At 32.9% G+C, this 18,702-nt stretch overlaps 1 protein-coding gene across 2 annotated transcripts in view; it reads left to right on the forward strand.

Annotated features, from left to right (window-relative positions):
* Nucleotides 1–18,702, forward strand: part of ATAD1 (ATPase family AAA domain containing 1) — a 35,785-nt gene that overhangs the window by 5,463 nt on the left and 11,620 nt on the right. For both annotated transcript variants that reach the window (XM_019738796.3, XM_019738806.3), the window contains 5 exons: nt 3,241–3,339; nt 5,259–5,379; nt 5,791–5,991; nt 11,939–12,045; nt 16,831–16,920. In XM_019738796.3, coding sequence (XP_019594355.1) covers nt 3,241–3,339; nt 5,259–5,379; nt 5,791–5,991; nt 11,939–12,045; nt 16,831–16,920 — 618 coding nt within the window. The remainder of the gene's footprint in view (nt 1–3,240; nt 3,340–5,258; nt 5,380–5,790; nt 5,992–11,938; nt 12,046–16,830; nt 16,921–18,702) is intronic.

Genomic DNA, 18,702 nt, shown 5'->3' on the forward strand with positions numbered 1-18,702 from the left:
GTACGTAGGGCAGGTGTATGGGAAGATGACATTTGATTGGGGCATCTTACCCAATAACTTTCAGAACATAATGGTAGATCGGAAGAAAGAGATGTAGTAAGTGCACTAACCCTAAAAGAGAAGATAACCGTCTCTACATGTCTAGAAAACAGTACTTTCTAGAATTTTAATATATATTTGTGATAAGGTCTTATACTTAATATACAAAGATGATACTTAAATTGTTTGCTATTTTCTATTTAAATGCATTTTTAAATGCTTTCCATAAATGGTTTTTCTCTACTTACACTTAAATTGGAGAACGTTAGCTGTGACCTCAGTAAAAGATTTTTAACCTATGTTTAAATAGGTCATCTCTGTTGTTTTCCTCTTGACTTGTTAATGTCATCTCCAACTTTCTAAAATTATTCTTCCAAAAGAACAATCAGTTACAACTTTTAGAACCTGAATAACATGAGTCTTTTCTCCTGCCTCTTTTTCTCCATTGCCTCCTTACTCAGTCTGCAAAAATATTAGTTTACTATTTCCTACTTCACTTCTTAATTTTTTAAATTATATTTCACATGGAGAAAAAATGAGATAGCATGAAAGGATAAAAAATACTACGGAACAGTTAAAAAGATAGGTATACAGTAAAATGTAAGTTTCCCTCCTACTTCTGACTCTCCTCACGCCTCAGACCACCATTTTTCCCTCCATAGAGACAGCAGCCACTTGAAGAGACCCACTTTAAATACCAAGCAAATGTTAGTGACTAGAAAATGTAATTGTCATTAAGCTCTAAACCATAAACTAATACATGAATATAAGCCATCTTTAAAGCAGTCCAATCAAAATTTTGTTTTTCTAGTTAAAACATTATAGAAATCGGGGCTCAGTTAAAGGTGTCCAAGCTAGACAGATGGATAACTTATATTACTAGAACACTGTTTAGTAGTAGTATAGTGTTTTGAGGTGCTTTCTTTTCAATTTGTTTGTTAATCATGATCTGCTCTCCCAAATGAGGAGTAGTTGTGTTTCAGCAGAACATGAGCTTTGAAATCAGACAGATCAGGGTTTGAGCTCTGGTAGTGCCAATTCCTAGCTGTGTAATCTTGGCAGTTCTCATTTCTTTGACCTCTGAGTTCCTCATTTGAGAAATGAGAATAATAATAGCTACTTCTCAGGATAGTTTAAAGGGTTGATTGGGAAGTACCCAGCATAGTACCAGGCATGTGGTAGATACTCAGTAAATGTTCATATCTTTTCAATGTTATTAGTACAACCTGGAGACATTGTTAAATGGGGCTGCGGTTGTGGGGAAAAGATTCTAGGTAAACGTGATTATAACATTTTCTATATGAAAGAAATAACAGTTGATTTTTTTTTTTTTTTTCCAGAAACCCCACATATATAGGTTGTTATTATTTAAAGCAAGAGGCAATTTTAGCCTACAGTAAAATATTAAGGGCAATTAGCTAATGAGGAAAAAGGTAGGGTTTCACAACTTGGCACTAATGACTCTGGGGCCAGGTAATTTGAAGGGGGGAAGGCGACAGGCTGTCCTGTACCTTCTAGAATGTTTAGCAGCATCCCTGTCTCTGCTAACTAGATACCAGTAGCACCTTTCCAAACTCATCCAAATTGTGACAACCAAAAGTATTTCTAGACTTTGCCAAATGTTCCCTGTGGGTCCAAATCACCCCATTGAGAATCGCTGTATTAGAGCATAACCTATAAAGAACACAGGTGGGATGGCTTCACATTTATAAAAGCCTTAGTGAAAAAGAAGAATTAAATTAATGTGATTACAGATACTAAAATAGGATACCTTTCATAGCTGGCACACAAAAGATTTAAAGATAGGTAGTGACAGAGAAGATATTTGCAAGAAAGAGATAAAAGGAACTGGGACAGGCAACTTTATCCATTGATTCAGTAATTTTACAGGGGGATGACTAAATAGGAAAAATGTTGTGGTTCATAACACTTTTTAAAAAATGCTGTATTACTAGGATATGATCAACACACATTATCCTAATCCTTTAGCCAGTCTATAACTATAATGATGAGTGATGTGAATTTTCTTTTAGATCATCAATACCCTTAACAAACAGCAAGATCTTACATAATCAAAAGTATTTTAAGAAAATATAACAATAAAAATTTAGGTATTTTTGAGCAGGGGTGATACATAATAAAACAAATTTAGGTAAATATGATTTACCAGAGCATCTTCATTTCTAAAAATGTTCATATAACTGAAATTTGAGTATGTTATCTATAGATTTTTAGACTCTTTAGTGGTCACAAGCTCCTATCTTATGGTTGGAGAAACCAAGGTAATGTATCTGGTGGTTAGAGTATGGGCTGCAGAGTTGGACTGCCAGGATTCGTATATTGCCTCTTCCATTTGCTATCTTTTAACCTAAGGCAAATTACTTAATCTGAGCTAAGCTTTGGTTTCTTTTTCCACGATGAGGAAAAACTGTACCTATTTCATAGGATCACTCTGAGGATTCAATGAGTTAATCCATTTACAGTATTTTGGCATAATATTTGGCACACTCAGTAAATATTTATCATTTTTATTTTAATTGATAGCTGTGTTGTATTGTTAAGAGCTCATAGGTTTAAGGCTAGTTTTGACCAGCTCTAAGAAATATATGCAAGTAGACTTCTAACTCAGAATTATTTTTATTATATCTGGTTGCCTAGTCCCAGGAATTGACTTTAAGTAAAAGGGACAGCCTCAGAACAATTTGAAATGAGATAGATATGAGCACCTGTTGTGGATACCTGGGTAATTTGAAGAAAGTTAGGCACCTGTTTTCAGATACTCTGTGAATTTAAGGAAGGAAATTCCAGTTGTCCATTTCTTGATATTCTTAATTCCTCAGTCTTTCATCTTGAGGTTTCACCTGCATCTGTCATGAGCATCCTACTAGGAAACTCACGTTGGACGCTAGAATCTCCCTGGAACAATGTGAGACCCTAGATCTTCAATCATGTAGCCTATTTTCTCATTTCCTCTCATTTCCCGGGAGCTGGTTTAAATTGCCCTGGTTTCTGTGGAGTAGATCCTCAGATTTTTCTTTACCGAAGGGCTTAGAATGGGGAAGGATGACATCAAGGTCCTAGAATATCCCTGGAAAATTATTGTATGTGTGTTCATTGCTTTTTAGACTTCGCAGACACCTGTTTTGAAGTGCCATTATCTAAATATCAAGCTAAATGAGGTTGCTTGTTTTTTCTTTCTAGGCAGAAAAATTAATGAAGCAAATTGGTGTGAAAAATGTGAAACTTTCAGAATATGAAATGAGTATTGCTGCTCATCTCGTAGACCCTCTTAACATGCATGTATGTATCGTTAATCTTATTGAAGATTTTTTTTTCTCCTGCATTTTGTGTCAAGGGTCCCGAAGGTTTGATGATTCTAGAAGGAATCACAGGATTCAGCATAGTGATGCTCACAGATATGATTTATTACAAGAGGATACAAGGCAAAATTGTAAGGAAAGAGGGTCAGGGGATGAAGTCTGGAGGAAATCAGGCACGAGCTTTCAAGAGTCTTCTCCCAGTGAAGTCACACAGGATGCACTTGATTCCTCCAGCAACACGTTATGAGCAACATGTAAAATGCTGTCCACCAGGGAAGCTCATTAGAGACTTCATGCCCAGGTTTTACTTGGTACAGGTCACGTAGACTTTGTCTTCCTAACATCTACCAAAATTCTAGACTCCCAGAAGGAACACAGGTCGCCACCATAAACCGTATTGTTTGCACCAACAGTTAAGCACAGTGAGCTGTTCTTATCAGGGAATGGTGGGAACTCTCCTGAACTTGAAATTCCCATATTCCGCCCAAGGGCCAGCCTTGCAAGCAGCCTTTCTAAGGATAACAGTCTCAGGCCTGCTACGTTAATTTATTTTTGTGTTCATTTATTTGGTTAAACTTGTATTTTTTTATAGTCACCTTTTCCATATAAAATGTACTGCTTTAAGTCATGTGGATATTTGATTTGGAGTTTAAATCTAGATTTTCATAGGATGGTTTTGTAGACAGTGTAAGATTCTAAATCCCAGTTTTTCCATTGATGAGCTTGGCAGATTATTTCCTCTTTGAGTCTCAGTTCCCTGATGTATAATCCAGGGACAATGTAATACCTACTCTACCTATTTAAAAAGGATTATTTTGAGGATCAGATTAAATTTAGAAACTCTAAAATCCTATGTGAATATTTTGTAACAACAGGTATAAATAAATTAATAGAATGAAATGTGTTACCCCTACCCCCAAATCTAGAAAGTAAAAATCTACAATGTCTTTTAATATCTTTGTTCACAGAGACACACATATAACCCCCAAAATTAATCTGCTATTTGAATTTGATTAATAAATTAACAGTGGTTCTTTCTTGAGACCTTACCTGTATTTGCTTCTGAGTAAAGTTGTATTAACAGACTCAGTTTTTTGTTATAGCAACAGTGAAAGTAGGTGATGATTTTTTTTTTTAGATTTGGCTGTGGTATTTGGTTTTTCACTTTTTTTTTTAAGTTGTTAAGAAAGTGAATCTATTGTAAATATTGCTTCTGACTGACCTCACCTTCAGCCCCTTTACTCTGCAATATTACAGCTAGGTTGTTTGGGGTTTTTTAAAGTTTTTTTTCAGTTTATTTTATAAAAATTTTTTTTCAGGTTGAGTCAGAAGGCTTTAAAATACACAAGCGGTATCAATTTGGAAGTATTTACCCCCTCTTTACTACTATAGATAAAATTTTTGACTCAGTTTTACTTTTGATTAATACCATTCAGAAGTCAGTTTGGTGGGTGTAGAGCTTATTTCTAAAATTTATCCCTATTATGTTTGACAGCATCATATATGAATTAGGCAACTTCTGGTGAGCTAGCTCTTCCCAATGAGCCAGTGCTGAATTATCTGAGCTGGTTCTCAGTCTTCTTGGCAGAATATTTCCCTCCCCTAAATGAACTGAATTCAGCTCATTAGGTTGCTGCAGAGTTTTGAGTGCCAGACTATTGCTTTTTTTCTTTTAATACTAGATAGTTGACTATTAAATTTCTTTTTACAGTTTCATAGTAGTTTTTAATAATTTCATTTTTTTTCTGTGAAAAGTCTTTACTCACATTAATATGTAATTTTCATATTTTATTATCTATGTAATTATCAGATTAAGGTTTGCCATTTTGTGGGGATTTTTTTGTACTTCAGCAAGTATACATCAGTTGTAAAATTCATGTTGACGTTACCTTTTACCAGGTTACTTGGAGTGATATAGCAGGTTTAGATGATGTCATTACGGATCTGAAAGACACAGTCATCTTACCTATCAAAAAGAAGCATTTGTTTGAAAATTCCAGGCTTCTGCAGCCCCCAAAGGGTATGGTAAAAGTTTACATTTGCTACAGCATTAAAAATCTTGGAAACATGGAGACTTTCTGTCATTATTGAACAGGTGTTTTTGAAGTTGGAATTTCCAGTAAACTGTCTTGCAAATAATAGGTTGTCCTTTTGGCTAAAACTGAAGTCTCTGAGCAACAGCCAAACAGTGTTTTCTACCATCGGTTTTGAAGAAGTTGAGTTTCTCTGAGCTGCTGTCAGTGTGCAGTAAGTGCTCTGAACAGACTATGGCTCCTTCCTTTTCCGCTATTAAAAAAGATTAATAAAAACAAGCGAATATTGAGAGAAATTTTAGTATAGTTAAAATAAATATTATGTTGATTATCACATAAGCTAAATCAAGCATCTTGTTCTCTTAAAGGAATTAATAAAATAATATGCTAATTTCCAGGTGTTCTTCTCTATGGGCCTCCAGGCTGTGGTAAAACACTGATTGCGAAGGCTACAGCCAAAGAAGCAGGTTGTCGATTTATTAACCTTCAGCCTTCAACACTGACAGATAAGTGGTATGGAGAATCTCAGAAATTAGCTGCTGCTGTTTTTTCTCTTGCCATAAAGCTACAGCCTTCCATCATCTTTATAGATGAAATAGGTATGTTATGTTTTCTATGGGAGCATTTTTAAAATGCCATTTTTAAGGGTGGTACAAGTATTTAGATGACTGGATTGAGTTCTTAACATTTTTGAGGCTAAATTAATAAGACAAGAGAGAGAACTAAAATGCTATGTAAATTTGTGTTGCAGAATGAGTTGTTCATTAGCCTAGTTGACAGTTTTTTCTGTGTTTTCCCTCTTAAAACTGTATGCAATAGACATCCATGTCCATGTTTCCTTGCGCAGATACCAAAAGTTCAGCCATTAGGTCGTGTGCTGTTTCCAAGTTTAACCTCATGATAACCAGTTCTCCAAAGTGTTTATACTTGTTTTCACTCTCATTAGTGTGTAGTTTGTTTCCCTATATACTCCTTAAAGTTTGCCTTTTCAGACATTATTGTTAAGTTATACCCATTTAAAAAAACAATGATGAATTATCTCATCATTGTTTTAATTTGGGTTTCTCAGCTTACTAGTAAATTTCGGCATCTTTTAACATGTTGATTAGTCATTTGAGTCTCCTTGCTTGTAAATGGTCCATTTTTTCTTGCTGGGGGTTGGGGGGATTTCCACTTTTTTGCTAATTTTTTGTTGATGTTTATTATAAATGCAAATATTTTCTAGACTGGCTTATCTTTTCACGGTGAAAGTTTCTTTTCACAGATTTAAATTTAAATGCAGTTACATTTATCAGTCTTTTTCCTTAATGATTTATACTTTTGTGTCTGGTTTACAAACCCCTTCGCTACTCCCATAAATATTCTCTTTTTTTAATATGTAGTGTGAAGTAGGAATCTAATTTCATTCTTTTGCACATGGACAACCAACTTACAAAATAAATCATCCTTCCCTATATGTCATGACTTTTTTATTAGAGGACTTTTTCTATATTTTGTGGATCATCAATATTTTTCTGTTCCTCGTACAATAAGTTATATATATAATAAAGCTATAATAATTAAAAGTGTATCTTTGAATTAATTATACTGTTACAATTATATGTCATATGATAGGCTATATAGAAATATGGAGAAGCATCTAGATAATGTAGTACTTTGATTACTTGTTTGCCTTGGATATCTTTCTCATCAATTTACTCCCAACTGTTTTTGGGTTTTTGGTGTGCATTTTGCACAAAAGAACGTATAGTTGGATTTTTAAAATTTTAATCTAAGACTCTTTCACCAGGAAATGTGGTAGTTGGTCTTCATTTTGATAGCTGATATATTTAGATTTATTTCTACCACATAACTGAGCTTTCTATTTACCAATCTAGTGAACTGTTTTGCTTTCTTTACTCCCTTTTCCCTGCTGCAGGTTTAGAAGTTGTATATTCTTTTTCTTTTAGTGAAATATTTAGCATACCTATTTTGTGTTAGTCTAAGCTAATCATTTCTGCCTTCCTACCAAATAACACAGGGACATGAGAACTCTTGAATACTAATCATTCCCCTCATCTTTTGCATGTTGTTAACCAACATTTTTCTTATATTATGCTCTCCATATTTGTTGTTATTTTTATACTGGCAATGCTTGGTTAGGCACGCATCTTTGCCAGCTTTTTTGCTCATTGTTACTTCTTACACCTGCCTTTTCTGTGGATTTAATTTTCTTCTTACCCAAATCTGCTAAAGTTCTTTCGGCAAAGATAGTGAATTTCATCTTTCTGTAAAAATGTATTTCATTCTACCTGCACTCTTAAATTGTACAGAATTATTTTCCTTCAGCATTTTGAAGCTATAAGTACATTGTCTTCCCATCTTTCTTTTTGCTTTTTAGAATTCTGCTCACAACCTAATATTTCTTTGTAAGTAATATCTTCTCTCTCTTATTAGTAGTAGATTTTGATCTTCTGCTGTTTGGTTGTCGTTTTTCTAGGTCTATATTTAGTTTTTATTTATCCTCTTAAGACTGTGGTTTTTAATTTGAGGATTTGTTAGTTCTAGAAAATTTCTCACTATATATCTTTAAATGTTACAAAACTTTTGTTTTTATAAAAAAGCTACATTCAACTTTCTACTTAATTTTGAGTTCATAGTTTTATCTTCTGGTTCGCTACCATATTTCATCAGTTCTAAAGTTTTTGTTTTCTACATTTTAACATCCCTGAAATTGGGATAGCATGTTATAATTTAATTGGCAGAGATTTTCTTTTAGCATCATAATTTAATTGGCATCATTTTAAGTTTTTTTGTTGGCACATGAAATAATGGTGCAACTCAAAAATCAATCTTTGAGTGAGTTATAAAAAGCAATTTTTTGCTTGGCTGTGTTTAATCTCACAACCATTGGGTTTGTATTCTGTTGATTATATTTGAATTTTAGAAGTTGCATTTGGTTCTTTCTCAAATTTATCTTTTTTCACTATAGCTTGCTCTTTTGTTAGAATTACAGTCCCTTTTATGTCTTCAAAATTTTAAACATACTATTTTTATATAGTTGTTTTTAAATTGTTATGTTGTCAGAAATTTTAATTCTCCTTTATACTCAACTCTTTCATGGTAATTTACTTCCTTGTGTAACCTGTAAGTTTAGATGATTTATGGCTGGTTTTTATATAAGAATTTTGTGTTGCCTAAGATCCAGAGTAGTTTTTCTGTCTTCCACTTCGAGCCTCTGGGGTCTAATCACTCGAGACCAATATTTATGATAATTTCTCAACTGGGATATCCCTAGACTGAATGACACTACAAAGTTAGAGTCCAAGCCTGAGAGAGAGCCCCTGTGGTCTTGATTATTTATTTGTCAACGGTTACATATTTCCCCCCAGAGCGTAGGCCAAGGCAGACAAGACAAGCTTTCTTAACTCCCTATAATGGTGAGCAGAATGGTTTTCTTTCTTGTCTGTGCTTTCTGTGACTATATCCTTTTGAGCATCTTGGCCTCAGCATGGATATTAACTCCACAGCAGAACCTTCTGATGCTACACATACCTACCTGTTGTGTACACAAACACACACAGTGGCATCATCTCCTTGATAATCTCACCACTCATTTTCAGTTGTTTTTTGTTTGTTTGTTTTCCTGAATTCTGGGGTTTTTTCCTTTCTTGCAATCTCAGATATTTATTAATCTCTTTTTATTCAGTTACTAGACTTTATTTTTTAGAACACTTTTAAGTTTACAGAAAGATTGAGCAGAAAGTTTGGAGTTCCTATATATCCTCCCCTTCCACACACACACAGTTTTTCCCCGATTATTAATCCTTTGCTTCAGTGTGATACATTTGTTACAGTTAATGAACCAGTGTTGACACATTATTAATAGCTAAGGTACATAGTTTACATTAAGGGTTATTCTTTGTGTTGTACAGCTTTCCGGCTTTGACAAATGCATTATATCATGTAATATCTACCATTATAGTATCATACGGAATAGTTTTGCCACCCTAAAAATCACCTGTGTTCCATCTGTTCATTCCTCCTGAGCTCCCGAACTCCCTGCAGCCACTAATCTTTTTATTGTCTCTGTAGTTTTGCCTTTTCCAGAATGTCATATAGTTGGAATCATACAATATGTAGCCTTTTCAGACTGGCTTCTTCCACTTTGCAGTATGCATTTAAGTTTCCTCTATGTCTTGTCATAGCTTGGTGGCTCATTTCTTTTTATTGCTGAATAAAATTCCATTATATGATTGTACCACAGTTTATCCATTCATCTGTTAAAGGACATCTTGGTTTTTTCCACTTTGGGGCGATTATGAATACAGATGCGAAAAACAGTGATGTGTAGGTTTTGTGTAGGCATAAGTTTTCACCTCAGTTGGGTAAATTCCTTGGAGTACAACTGCTGGATCTTATGGTAAAACTATGTTTAGCTTTGTAACAAACTACCAAACTGTCTTTCAGAGTGGTTATACCATTTTGCTGTTTCACCAGCTAAAAAGAGGTCCAATTGCTCTGCATCCTCTTCAGTACTTGCTATTATCAGTTTTTTTTGTTTGAATTTTAGCTATTCTAATAAGTTTGTTGTAGTATCTTACTGTTATTTTAATTTGCAATTCCCTAATGACATATGTTGTTGAGCATCTTTTCATAAGCTTAATTGCCATGTGTATATCTTCTATGACTACGTAAGGTGTTTATTCAGATCTTTTGCCCATTTTTTAATTGGGTTGTTTTCTTCAATTTTAAAAGTTTCTTTGTATATTTTGGGTACAAGTCCTTTGTCAAATATGTGTTTTAAAATATTTTCCCCAATCTGTGGCTTTTTTTCTCTTAACATTGTCTTCCATGAGGCAGAATTTTTAATTTTAATAAAGACCAACATCCGTTTTTTCTTTGACAGATTGTGCTTTTGGTGGTGTATAAAAACTCATCACAAACCCAGGTTCATCTAGATTTTCTCCTATATTGTCTTGTAGAAGTTTTATAGTTTTGTGTTTTACATTTAGATCTGTGATCCACTTTGAGTTAAATTTTGTGAAAGGTATAAGGTCTGTGTCTAGATCATTTTTGTTTTTTTCATGTGGATGGGATATCCAATTGTTCCAGCACCATTTATCAGATGTACATTAAGTTTTTACAAAAATATTTCGACTTTTTGTTAGTATTTACATGTCTTTTTCCATCCTTTTCAACATTCTGAGCCCTTATATTTAATCACGTTTCTTGTAAACAGCACACAATGGTGTGTTATTTTTTTAATCCAGTCTCTTATCTTAATCATGTACTTGGATACTCTAGACCATTTACATTTAATGTAATTACTAATATAATGAGGTTATTTATACTTATCCAGTATGTTGTTTTTCCTATTATTTGAAACAACCGTCTTAAGCAGAACCACTTCTAAGTACTGAAGATAATTTAGGAATAATTAGTATAAAATTATGGTGGTTGTGTAAGCAGCTGAACTTAAACAATTTATTTTTAAAAATATAAGCAATTTTAAAATGACCAGATTTTCTACATGCAAAATAGATGGGTTAGTTTGATATACAGTCCAACAATGGGACAGATGGTACAAAATTCAAACTGTAGAAGAAAATCCAGGATATGTGTTTGCCATCACAAGACTATCATGTCATGGTAATGTGTTTTTGCTGTAATTACTTTTTTAAAAATGTTTTTTTCAAAAGACCCAGCACATTACAAAGCATTTTGTGCCTCTTGCATGTATAATTGACAGACTTCAAGTTCTAGTTGCAATGCTGAAATGTGAAATTTACTCAGAAGTGTCAGTAATTTGAAAGATATAAGACAGAACATTTGAAATAGGGATTGCATTAGAAAATCCAGGATTTGTTTTTACCGTTTTTTTTTTTTTTTCATCTTTAGAATGTGCCACCTTTCAGTCTTTCATCCTAATAGGAAAAGGTTTCCCCCTTATTAAAGCATTTTATGTTCATTGTAGTTAATTTTGAAGACAAAAAATAATTCCAAACACAAAATTAAAGTTGTCCTTAAGTCTGTCACTGAGAAATAACAAAAGTTATTAGCATTTTGGTTTTTTACCATGTTTAACATACATGCATGCTAGTGTGTGTTTTTTGAACCACTTGCTGTCCTACATTTTCCCACTTAATAGTATTTTGACATTTTCCAATGTCAGTTTTATTTATTACCAGGAAAAGTGTGTGAGGAAAAGGATGTGATCCCCACAAAGGACGCAGATAATCTGTAAAGTTAAGGCCAAAGCACATAGATTTTCCTCCAAGACTACTTGATCCTTTTCTAGCTTCTCAGTACCAGATCCTTTACTTCTTTTATATATATTGGCATAAATGTATTTTTAGGAAAAAGATGAAGGTTGTGAATTGATTGTTTTTTAATTTGCCCAATACTTTGTTAACATTATTATATCAGAATAATGTGTGAAAAGGCGTAGTTGAACCCTTTTCCTCGTAATCATTCATAAAGTTGTCAGCTTCTGGTTAAATGATTTGAAATTATATAGAGTAAATTTGTTATTAATTTCTAAAGTTAAGGACTTTTTCCTTCTAGATTCCTTTCTACGAAACCGTTCAAGTTCTGACCATGAAGCTACAGCCATGATGAAAGCTCAGTTTATGAGTCTCTGGGATGGATTGGATACTGACCACAGCTGCCAGGTATTTGAAACAAATTTGCCTTAAACTTGGAGTGTTGTGATGGTGGTGTTAATAGAAAATTTTTGGCTTTTTTTACAAAAGTCTTTGTCATAATTATAGTTAACTTTAAATGAACTTTAAATGATGGCGATCTGAAAGAATATGGTTTGTATACATTTTCATCCATTTTGAGGTCTTCATGTTTAACAAAATGTTTATAGATTGCCTTAGTGCCTGAAACAAATATAACAGAAGAGAAAACACCCGGTGAAGTCTCTCCTTGGAATTTCAGAACAATTGTGCCAAAGACGAAGAAATGACTGGTGGCTATGGGTACATGTTTCTGTTGACTCTTACCATAGCCTTGTAGTCTTTACTCTCAGTTCTTATGTCACTTATTTCCATTAGTTGCCAAAACTTCCACACTTTCCCACTTCCCGTCACATGCACCTTCCTTTAGGATCCCAATTTTATATAGGACAGTCATCTGTCCTAGGCTTTATCTCTACTCCCTATAAGGCTGTTGAAAACTGAGGTCCCTTGGTATGCCCCCAAAGAGAAAGCCAGCTATTATTTTTCAGTTTTCTTCATTGGGTTCCCATTTTCACTTAATTCTTCGCCTTTGAGTATTCTGTACTTTCTTGCCAGACCAATGATGTATTTTAAAAGCAGATTTTTAAAAAAGTTATCTGGCATGTTTGTTCTTCTGCCATATTGCTGGAAATGGAAGTTCTAGAAACATTTTTCTTTTTTCCCTATGCATCACCTATTTGTATCTCTTGGAAAAGTTTTGAAAAAGTTAATACTATTCTTTTGTTGTTTTAACTTTATTAGGTATTTTCTATTTTATAATCTGTTTTTGCCCTTTTAAAAAAACATAATATATAGAATCATCTTCCATCACTTCTAAAAATTTATTTCTTCAAAATGCCCATTGGATATCTTATTTATATTTCATGTGTTTTAACTTTTTCATATTTTTCTCTCTTTTTGCTATATTCTGGGTAATTTCTTTACCTCGGTTTTCTATTTTGATAATTCTAGGTTCAGTTGACTCTCTTCTGCTCTTTGACTCTTTCATTGAGTTTATTATTTCAGTTATTAAATTGTTCAGTTCTAAAAATTCTTTTAGATTCTTTTTCAAGTTTGTTATGTTTGTTTTCATGGGTTCTTGCCCATCAATGCATGTTTTCAATTGGATTAGAAAACCTAGAGCCTTGGCATCAGCTGACTGTGTGGCCTTGGCCAAATTATATAACTACTCTATCTGAATAAAGGGAGTAATAGGTATAAAAAGGGAAGGATAGTATCCACCCCAGAATTATTGTAGGAGTCAAAGGAATTAATTGGAGTCAAGTGCTTATAACAGTGCCTCATATATATTTACTACATAAATATTTGCTATGTGATTTTTTTTAATTCCTCCTTTATTCCTTTAAATATTTTAACATACTTATAATCTATAGTCAGTAATTCTAACATGACTCTTTGTGCATCTGGTTCTGTCATTTGTTTTCAGTTTATAGTGGCTATTTCCTTGTGTGATTTTGTGGGGAAAAAACATATTTGGTAGAACTTTGTGTGCGAATTTTTAGAACCTATGTTGAAAGTTTATTGATTTAAGTGGATTTTTTATTTGTCTTTTGCCAGATTTTTTTTCCCCCAACACAGATAAGTAGATTCAGTTTCAAGATCCATTTTAGCTGACCTTGAACCATGAAATCTCAGAGATTGATCTGTTTATATGTCTTTCCAAGAACCAAGACTTGACTCTGCTGAATAGGTTTTCTAATATTTCACCAGTTTTCTCAGGTTGTAGTACTTGAGTCTCAGCTTTATATAAGGTGGTCTCTCATCGGGCTCTGTGGCCGGTAGGGTATCCAGCACACGCCCCACTCTGTGTCCACATGGCATGTGTTCAGCTCCTACCCTTGCTTGCCTCCCTTATGCATAGGCTTCACTACTGTCCTCAGCTTAATTCCTTTATTTTTTTTTTTGCAGATTTGTTGATTAATTTATGAATTTTTTAATACTTTATTGTTTTTATATGTTTTATGGGCAGAGAGGTAAATGATCTCCTATATCCACCACATTCCCATAAATCAACTGTAGGAAACACATCATTCTGAAGAAAATTAAGCCATATGCCCTATTTCTACATCACCTTTATGAAAATATAATTTCATTATGAGCGGAAGTTGTTTTAAGTGTTTGTTGAATGTTTAACGGAGAAAGCACAACTTAGATAAATTTAGGTGACAATAATAGTTGGTTCTGATACATCTGTGCAATTCAGGTTTCCCAAAACCTATGTCCTCTTAAGCAACAGTCTTTTAATCACTTATACAGTTGGGCCATGTGAGAGAAAATAGCTTAATATTATATTATATCCTATCAGATTATAGTCTTAAAAACCAAGGAAATAGTGACAATTGGATAAAGTATATACTTGAGCCACTTCATCCAGAGTCCCACATCATTGCTCTGATACAGCACAACTTAAAGCAGAGTTTTCAGAACCATAATTTCTTATCATGCTAATAGTACTTACTGTTTATTTTAGATTTTTATTTGAAGGAGCAAATAACAATGTTACTTCTTTATAAAACTCGGGAAACAACATTTTTTTCCTTTTTTTGTGTTGAGGGGGTTATAATTGATATTATTAATTTGAATAATAATTTTAGACATATTCTTCTTTCATATGAACCAGTTAGCTTTTCTCTAAAATTATCTGTCTATTATATGTCTATGGATGGAGCCCAATACTCCAACTAGCTTTCTTGTGTGTCTGATATGGCCACAAAGGAAGCAAAAATAGTTGAATGGCCCAACCTATCACCTATCACTATTAATGGAATCCAAGTTAACTGGTGACATATTCTTCATCTTGAGAGACATAAAGCAAAAGATAACAGTATTTTTAGGATATTCATTGACATAAAGTTTTGAGACATAAATTTAGATCTGATTATTTTAAATATGAAATGATAAAAAATTTATATTCATATTTTATCTTAAAGATTTTTTAAAGTCTGAATTAATACCTAAAAGGTACATTAATTTTGTTGCTTAAATACTAAACAATTACTTTTGCTTCCCATTTTGAATTTTAGCTCATTACAGTAAATAAAGTTAATATATGAGTAAAGGTTATGTTTTACCCCTTAAATGTTGCTTCTTTAAGTGAAACTACAAGTGGTTGCATTCATTCTTGCTTTTTTATCATAAATATCTATAACTATCCTATGTGTATTCGTTAGACCATGTGCTAGATTTATTTGGATTCCTTCATCCTAATTTTTAGCATTCCATCTTCCATTCTGGGTTTTTTTGTTTTGTTTTAGGCTGTTTGTTTTCCTAGAACGTTTCTCAAAATATAGCCATTTTTCAGTTCTTTCTACTGCCTCAACCACAATGCTTTTTGTGACTCTCTACCACCTAATAATCTTCAACACGCTTCTATAACACTTTTGAATCTCTCTTTTAACACTTTAAATATTCTTTATCTCAAAATGTACTTATATTTATCCTTTACCTTATACAGTTAGTTTATTTGATCACTTTAAGACATTTTTTTGTTTTGTTTTATATTTGGTAGAAATGTTTCTTTCTTACTAATTTTTTAGAGTTGTAGAAAATAAAGAAAATTGGTAAGAGCATTAATATTTTGATTTTTTTTTTTTTAGGACCATTTAACCCGAACACAAAATTGCATTATATTGTGGAGCTAACATTTCTCAAATTTGTATTTGTACTTATATTATTTTCCTCTAGGTGGCAGCCTCTCACAATTAATTGAAAAGTTATTTGAATCTTGAATATCATTAAATGTAAAGAGTAGATGTAGAATGTAAGATTTAATGGGTCTTTTAATATGTTTAATGGGTCTTTTAATATGTTCTGGAGGTAGATTTTAGATTATTTCAGAAATCTAAGACCCCTTAGTCTGAAATAAAATAATATTCAATAAATGAAAATTTCCATGAAAATACCAATAAATTTCATTTTGGAGAGCAAGTGTATGCTGTTACTGTGGTATACAAAAATATCAACAGTAATAGTAATATTAAAGTCCTTCAGAAATTAACTTGTATATCTTTATTTGTGTTGATTTTTCATCTCTATGCCTTTATAAATAAATGACATTGATGCAGAAGTTGTCAGGGTCACCAGCAATTTTTTTAAAATTCTGTCCAGCATTTTGATGTTTACTTTTACACTGTTGCTCTTAGTTAAAATTGGATTGCTTGAGGTTTTGTTAGCATTGAGAAGATGTCACCTGCAGTACTGATACATGCTGATACAATGATGTATGAAATTTAGAGGAAAAATACGGATCTGTTACTATTACCAGCATACTCTGACTTAGAGGAAACAATTCTCTCCTTAATATTTTTATTAAGGGATTTGAAGTATCCCCCTGTGTATACTTCTAAGTTATAACATAAATGGCTTTTAGTTATTCAACATGTAGCTGTTAAGCAACCATATTTTGCAAAATACAGTCATTGTTTTTAATCTCTGTAATTTTTCAGTAACTGAACCATACATTATTTTCGTTACCAGAAGTCCAGTAAAGTGCATCAGTCTTACCAGCTTTGTATCATCTGATTTATTTAGAAGTAAATTTGATTTATATCTATAAATATTTGAGTAATATATACTAGATTAATATCAGATTTCTTATAGAAGATTTAGTTCAAATGCCATTTAATTTTCTGTATTTTCTAAGCCCTTGTTATAACAACCTAAAAAGAATATTATTGATGGATTTAACACCTTTGTTTTTTTTAATATATTTAGGTCATAGTGATGGGAGCTACTAATCGTCCTCAGGATCTTGACTCAGCTATAATGAGAAGAATGCCTACCAGATTTCATATCAACCAGCCTGTAGGTGGTTTTGATTAATATTATGAACAGTTAAATACATTTTTTAGGCCTTTACCTGTGATTTCAAGAAGGGAATGATTTCTTTTTAAATAGGACTCATCATTTATGATAGGCAGGGAAGGAATAGGGCAAGAAACCCTGTGATTGCTTCTTTGTTCTTTCTACTCTTTTTTCTTTCTTTCCTAAGATCAGTATTATTTGCTTCTTTTCAAAGTATATAATTACCTCAAGTTTGCCTAGACACCTTTAGTGATTTTCTTTAGAATGTAGCAAGTTATGGAAGATACATAAAATCTAAATTATAATTTTGGTTTAGCATAGAATGAAATTAGGGGGATTGGGTTAAAGAATTGTTCTGTTCAGAAGGCCTGACAAGAAAAACAACTGGGATTTGACTAATTGTTGGCATTTGTAATCAGTGCTTTCCTCTGACAGGATTAATAATTAACCAGTAGCTAAGATACTACACTTGAACTTAATGTGAGGGTGGTGTTGAACCAGTATTGTTTTCTCTCTAGCATTCTTTTTTGTTAGTTAAGACATACCCTCAAGTAGATGATTATAATTTATTGCTACTCTATAATTTTTGCACAAAATACTCAGAACTTGAATTTTGTCCGCCTTTAGATTGAAGAAGAAAGAAAAGAAACAGGGTTCGTAATAGAAGATAGATATGTGTTATACAATCAGCACGTTACATGTTTGGCTGTGTAGAGGAACTTTTAGTGTCGTTCTTTCAAATTTTGAAGTGAATATATCATAATTCATTTACAATCTGGCTAAAAATGATCTCATTTTATATTCTGCATCTTATCAGATCAGTTTGTGGCAATAAATATGGTTCCCTAAAGATCGATGGTTGTAACCTCTATAAAATTACCCTATTCAACTATTTGCTTCAGCTAAAACCTCTGGTTCCTCTACGGGTGTGCATATACTTAACTGCCCCATGAGAAAATTTACCTGATAAAGCAATGAAGAGATTGTTTTTTTTTTAATTTGATGTAGGAGACTATATAAAATATTTAGCATGACTAATATTTATTGAGCATTAATATGTGTCAGATACCTGCTAGGCTCTGGTGAATGGAATTTGGCCCCTCAACTCTGTTGTAGAGTCGTCAGACATGCAAATAAATAATGTAAAATGTGCTTTACAAAAGTATGTTTAAAGAACTGTGAGAGCCTGAGATGATGAAAACTAATAATTCTGTCTTGAGAAGTTGGTGAAATTTAAAGAATCCAGCTGGGCTGTGAATGATGGTAGGAATTTGATAGGCAAGCGAGGCAAGGAAAGGCTTTGCTGCCAGAATGAACAAAGGCAAGAAGGCGTGGAAGCTCATGTTTAATGGTGACTTCTGAGGAAGTTCAGTTAGGGTACCAAGGGAAAAAGATGGAGATGAGACTGGAAAGGTAGATTCTTGCCAGGTTTAGATGAACTTCGTAGGCTTTGCACACGAACTTCGACTTTATTTTGTTAGCAAGACATCAGAACATTTTTAAAGAAAATTAGTTTACCTCAGTGGTTCTGAAGACAAAGATTACATTGATAGAATATCTGCTTGTAGTCCAATAGAAAACAAAGTAGAATATAGTACAATAGAACATAGGATACACAGCATGGAAAATAGTCCTTACTAAAGTTGTAAGTTTAATATATTTTTGTGAGTTATCAAAATGAGTTGTAACAGAATACACAAATTTGTTATAAATTTGTATACTGTTTATGTAGAAACTGATTTTGTAATCCTCTTTTCTATTTTTAGCAAATGCACATATACT

This window comes from Rhinolophus sinicus, chromosome 15 (assembly GCF_057876585.1).
Source record: "Rhinolophus sinicus isolate RSI-liver-muscle chromosome 15, RSI-T2T, whole genome shotgun sequence".
Lineage (NCBI taxonomy): Eukaryota > Metazoa > Chordata > Mammalia > Chiroptera > Rhinolophidae > Rhinolophus > Rhinolophus sinicus.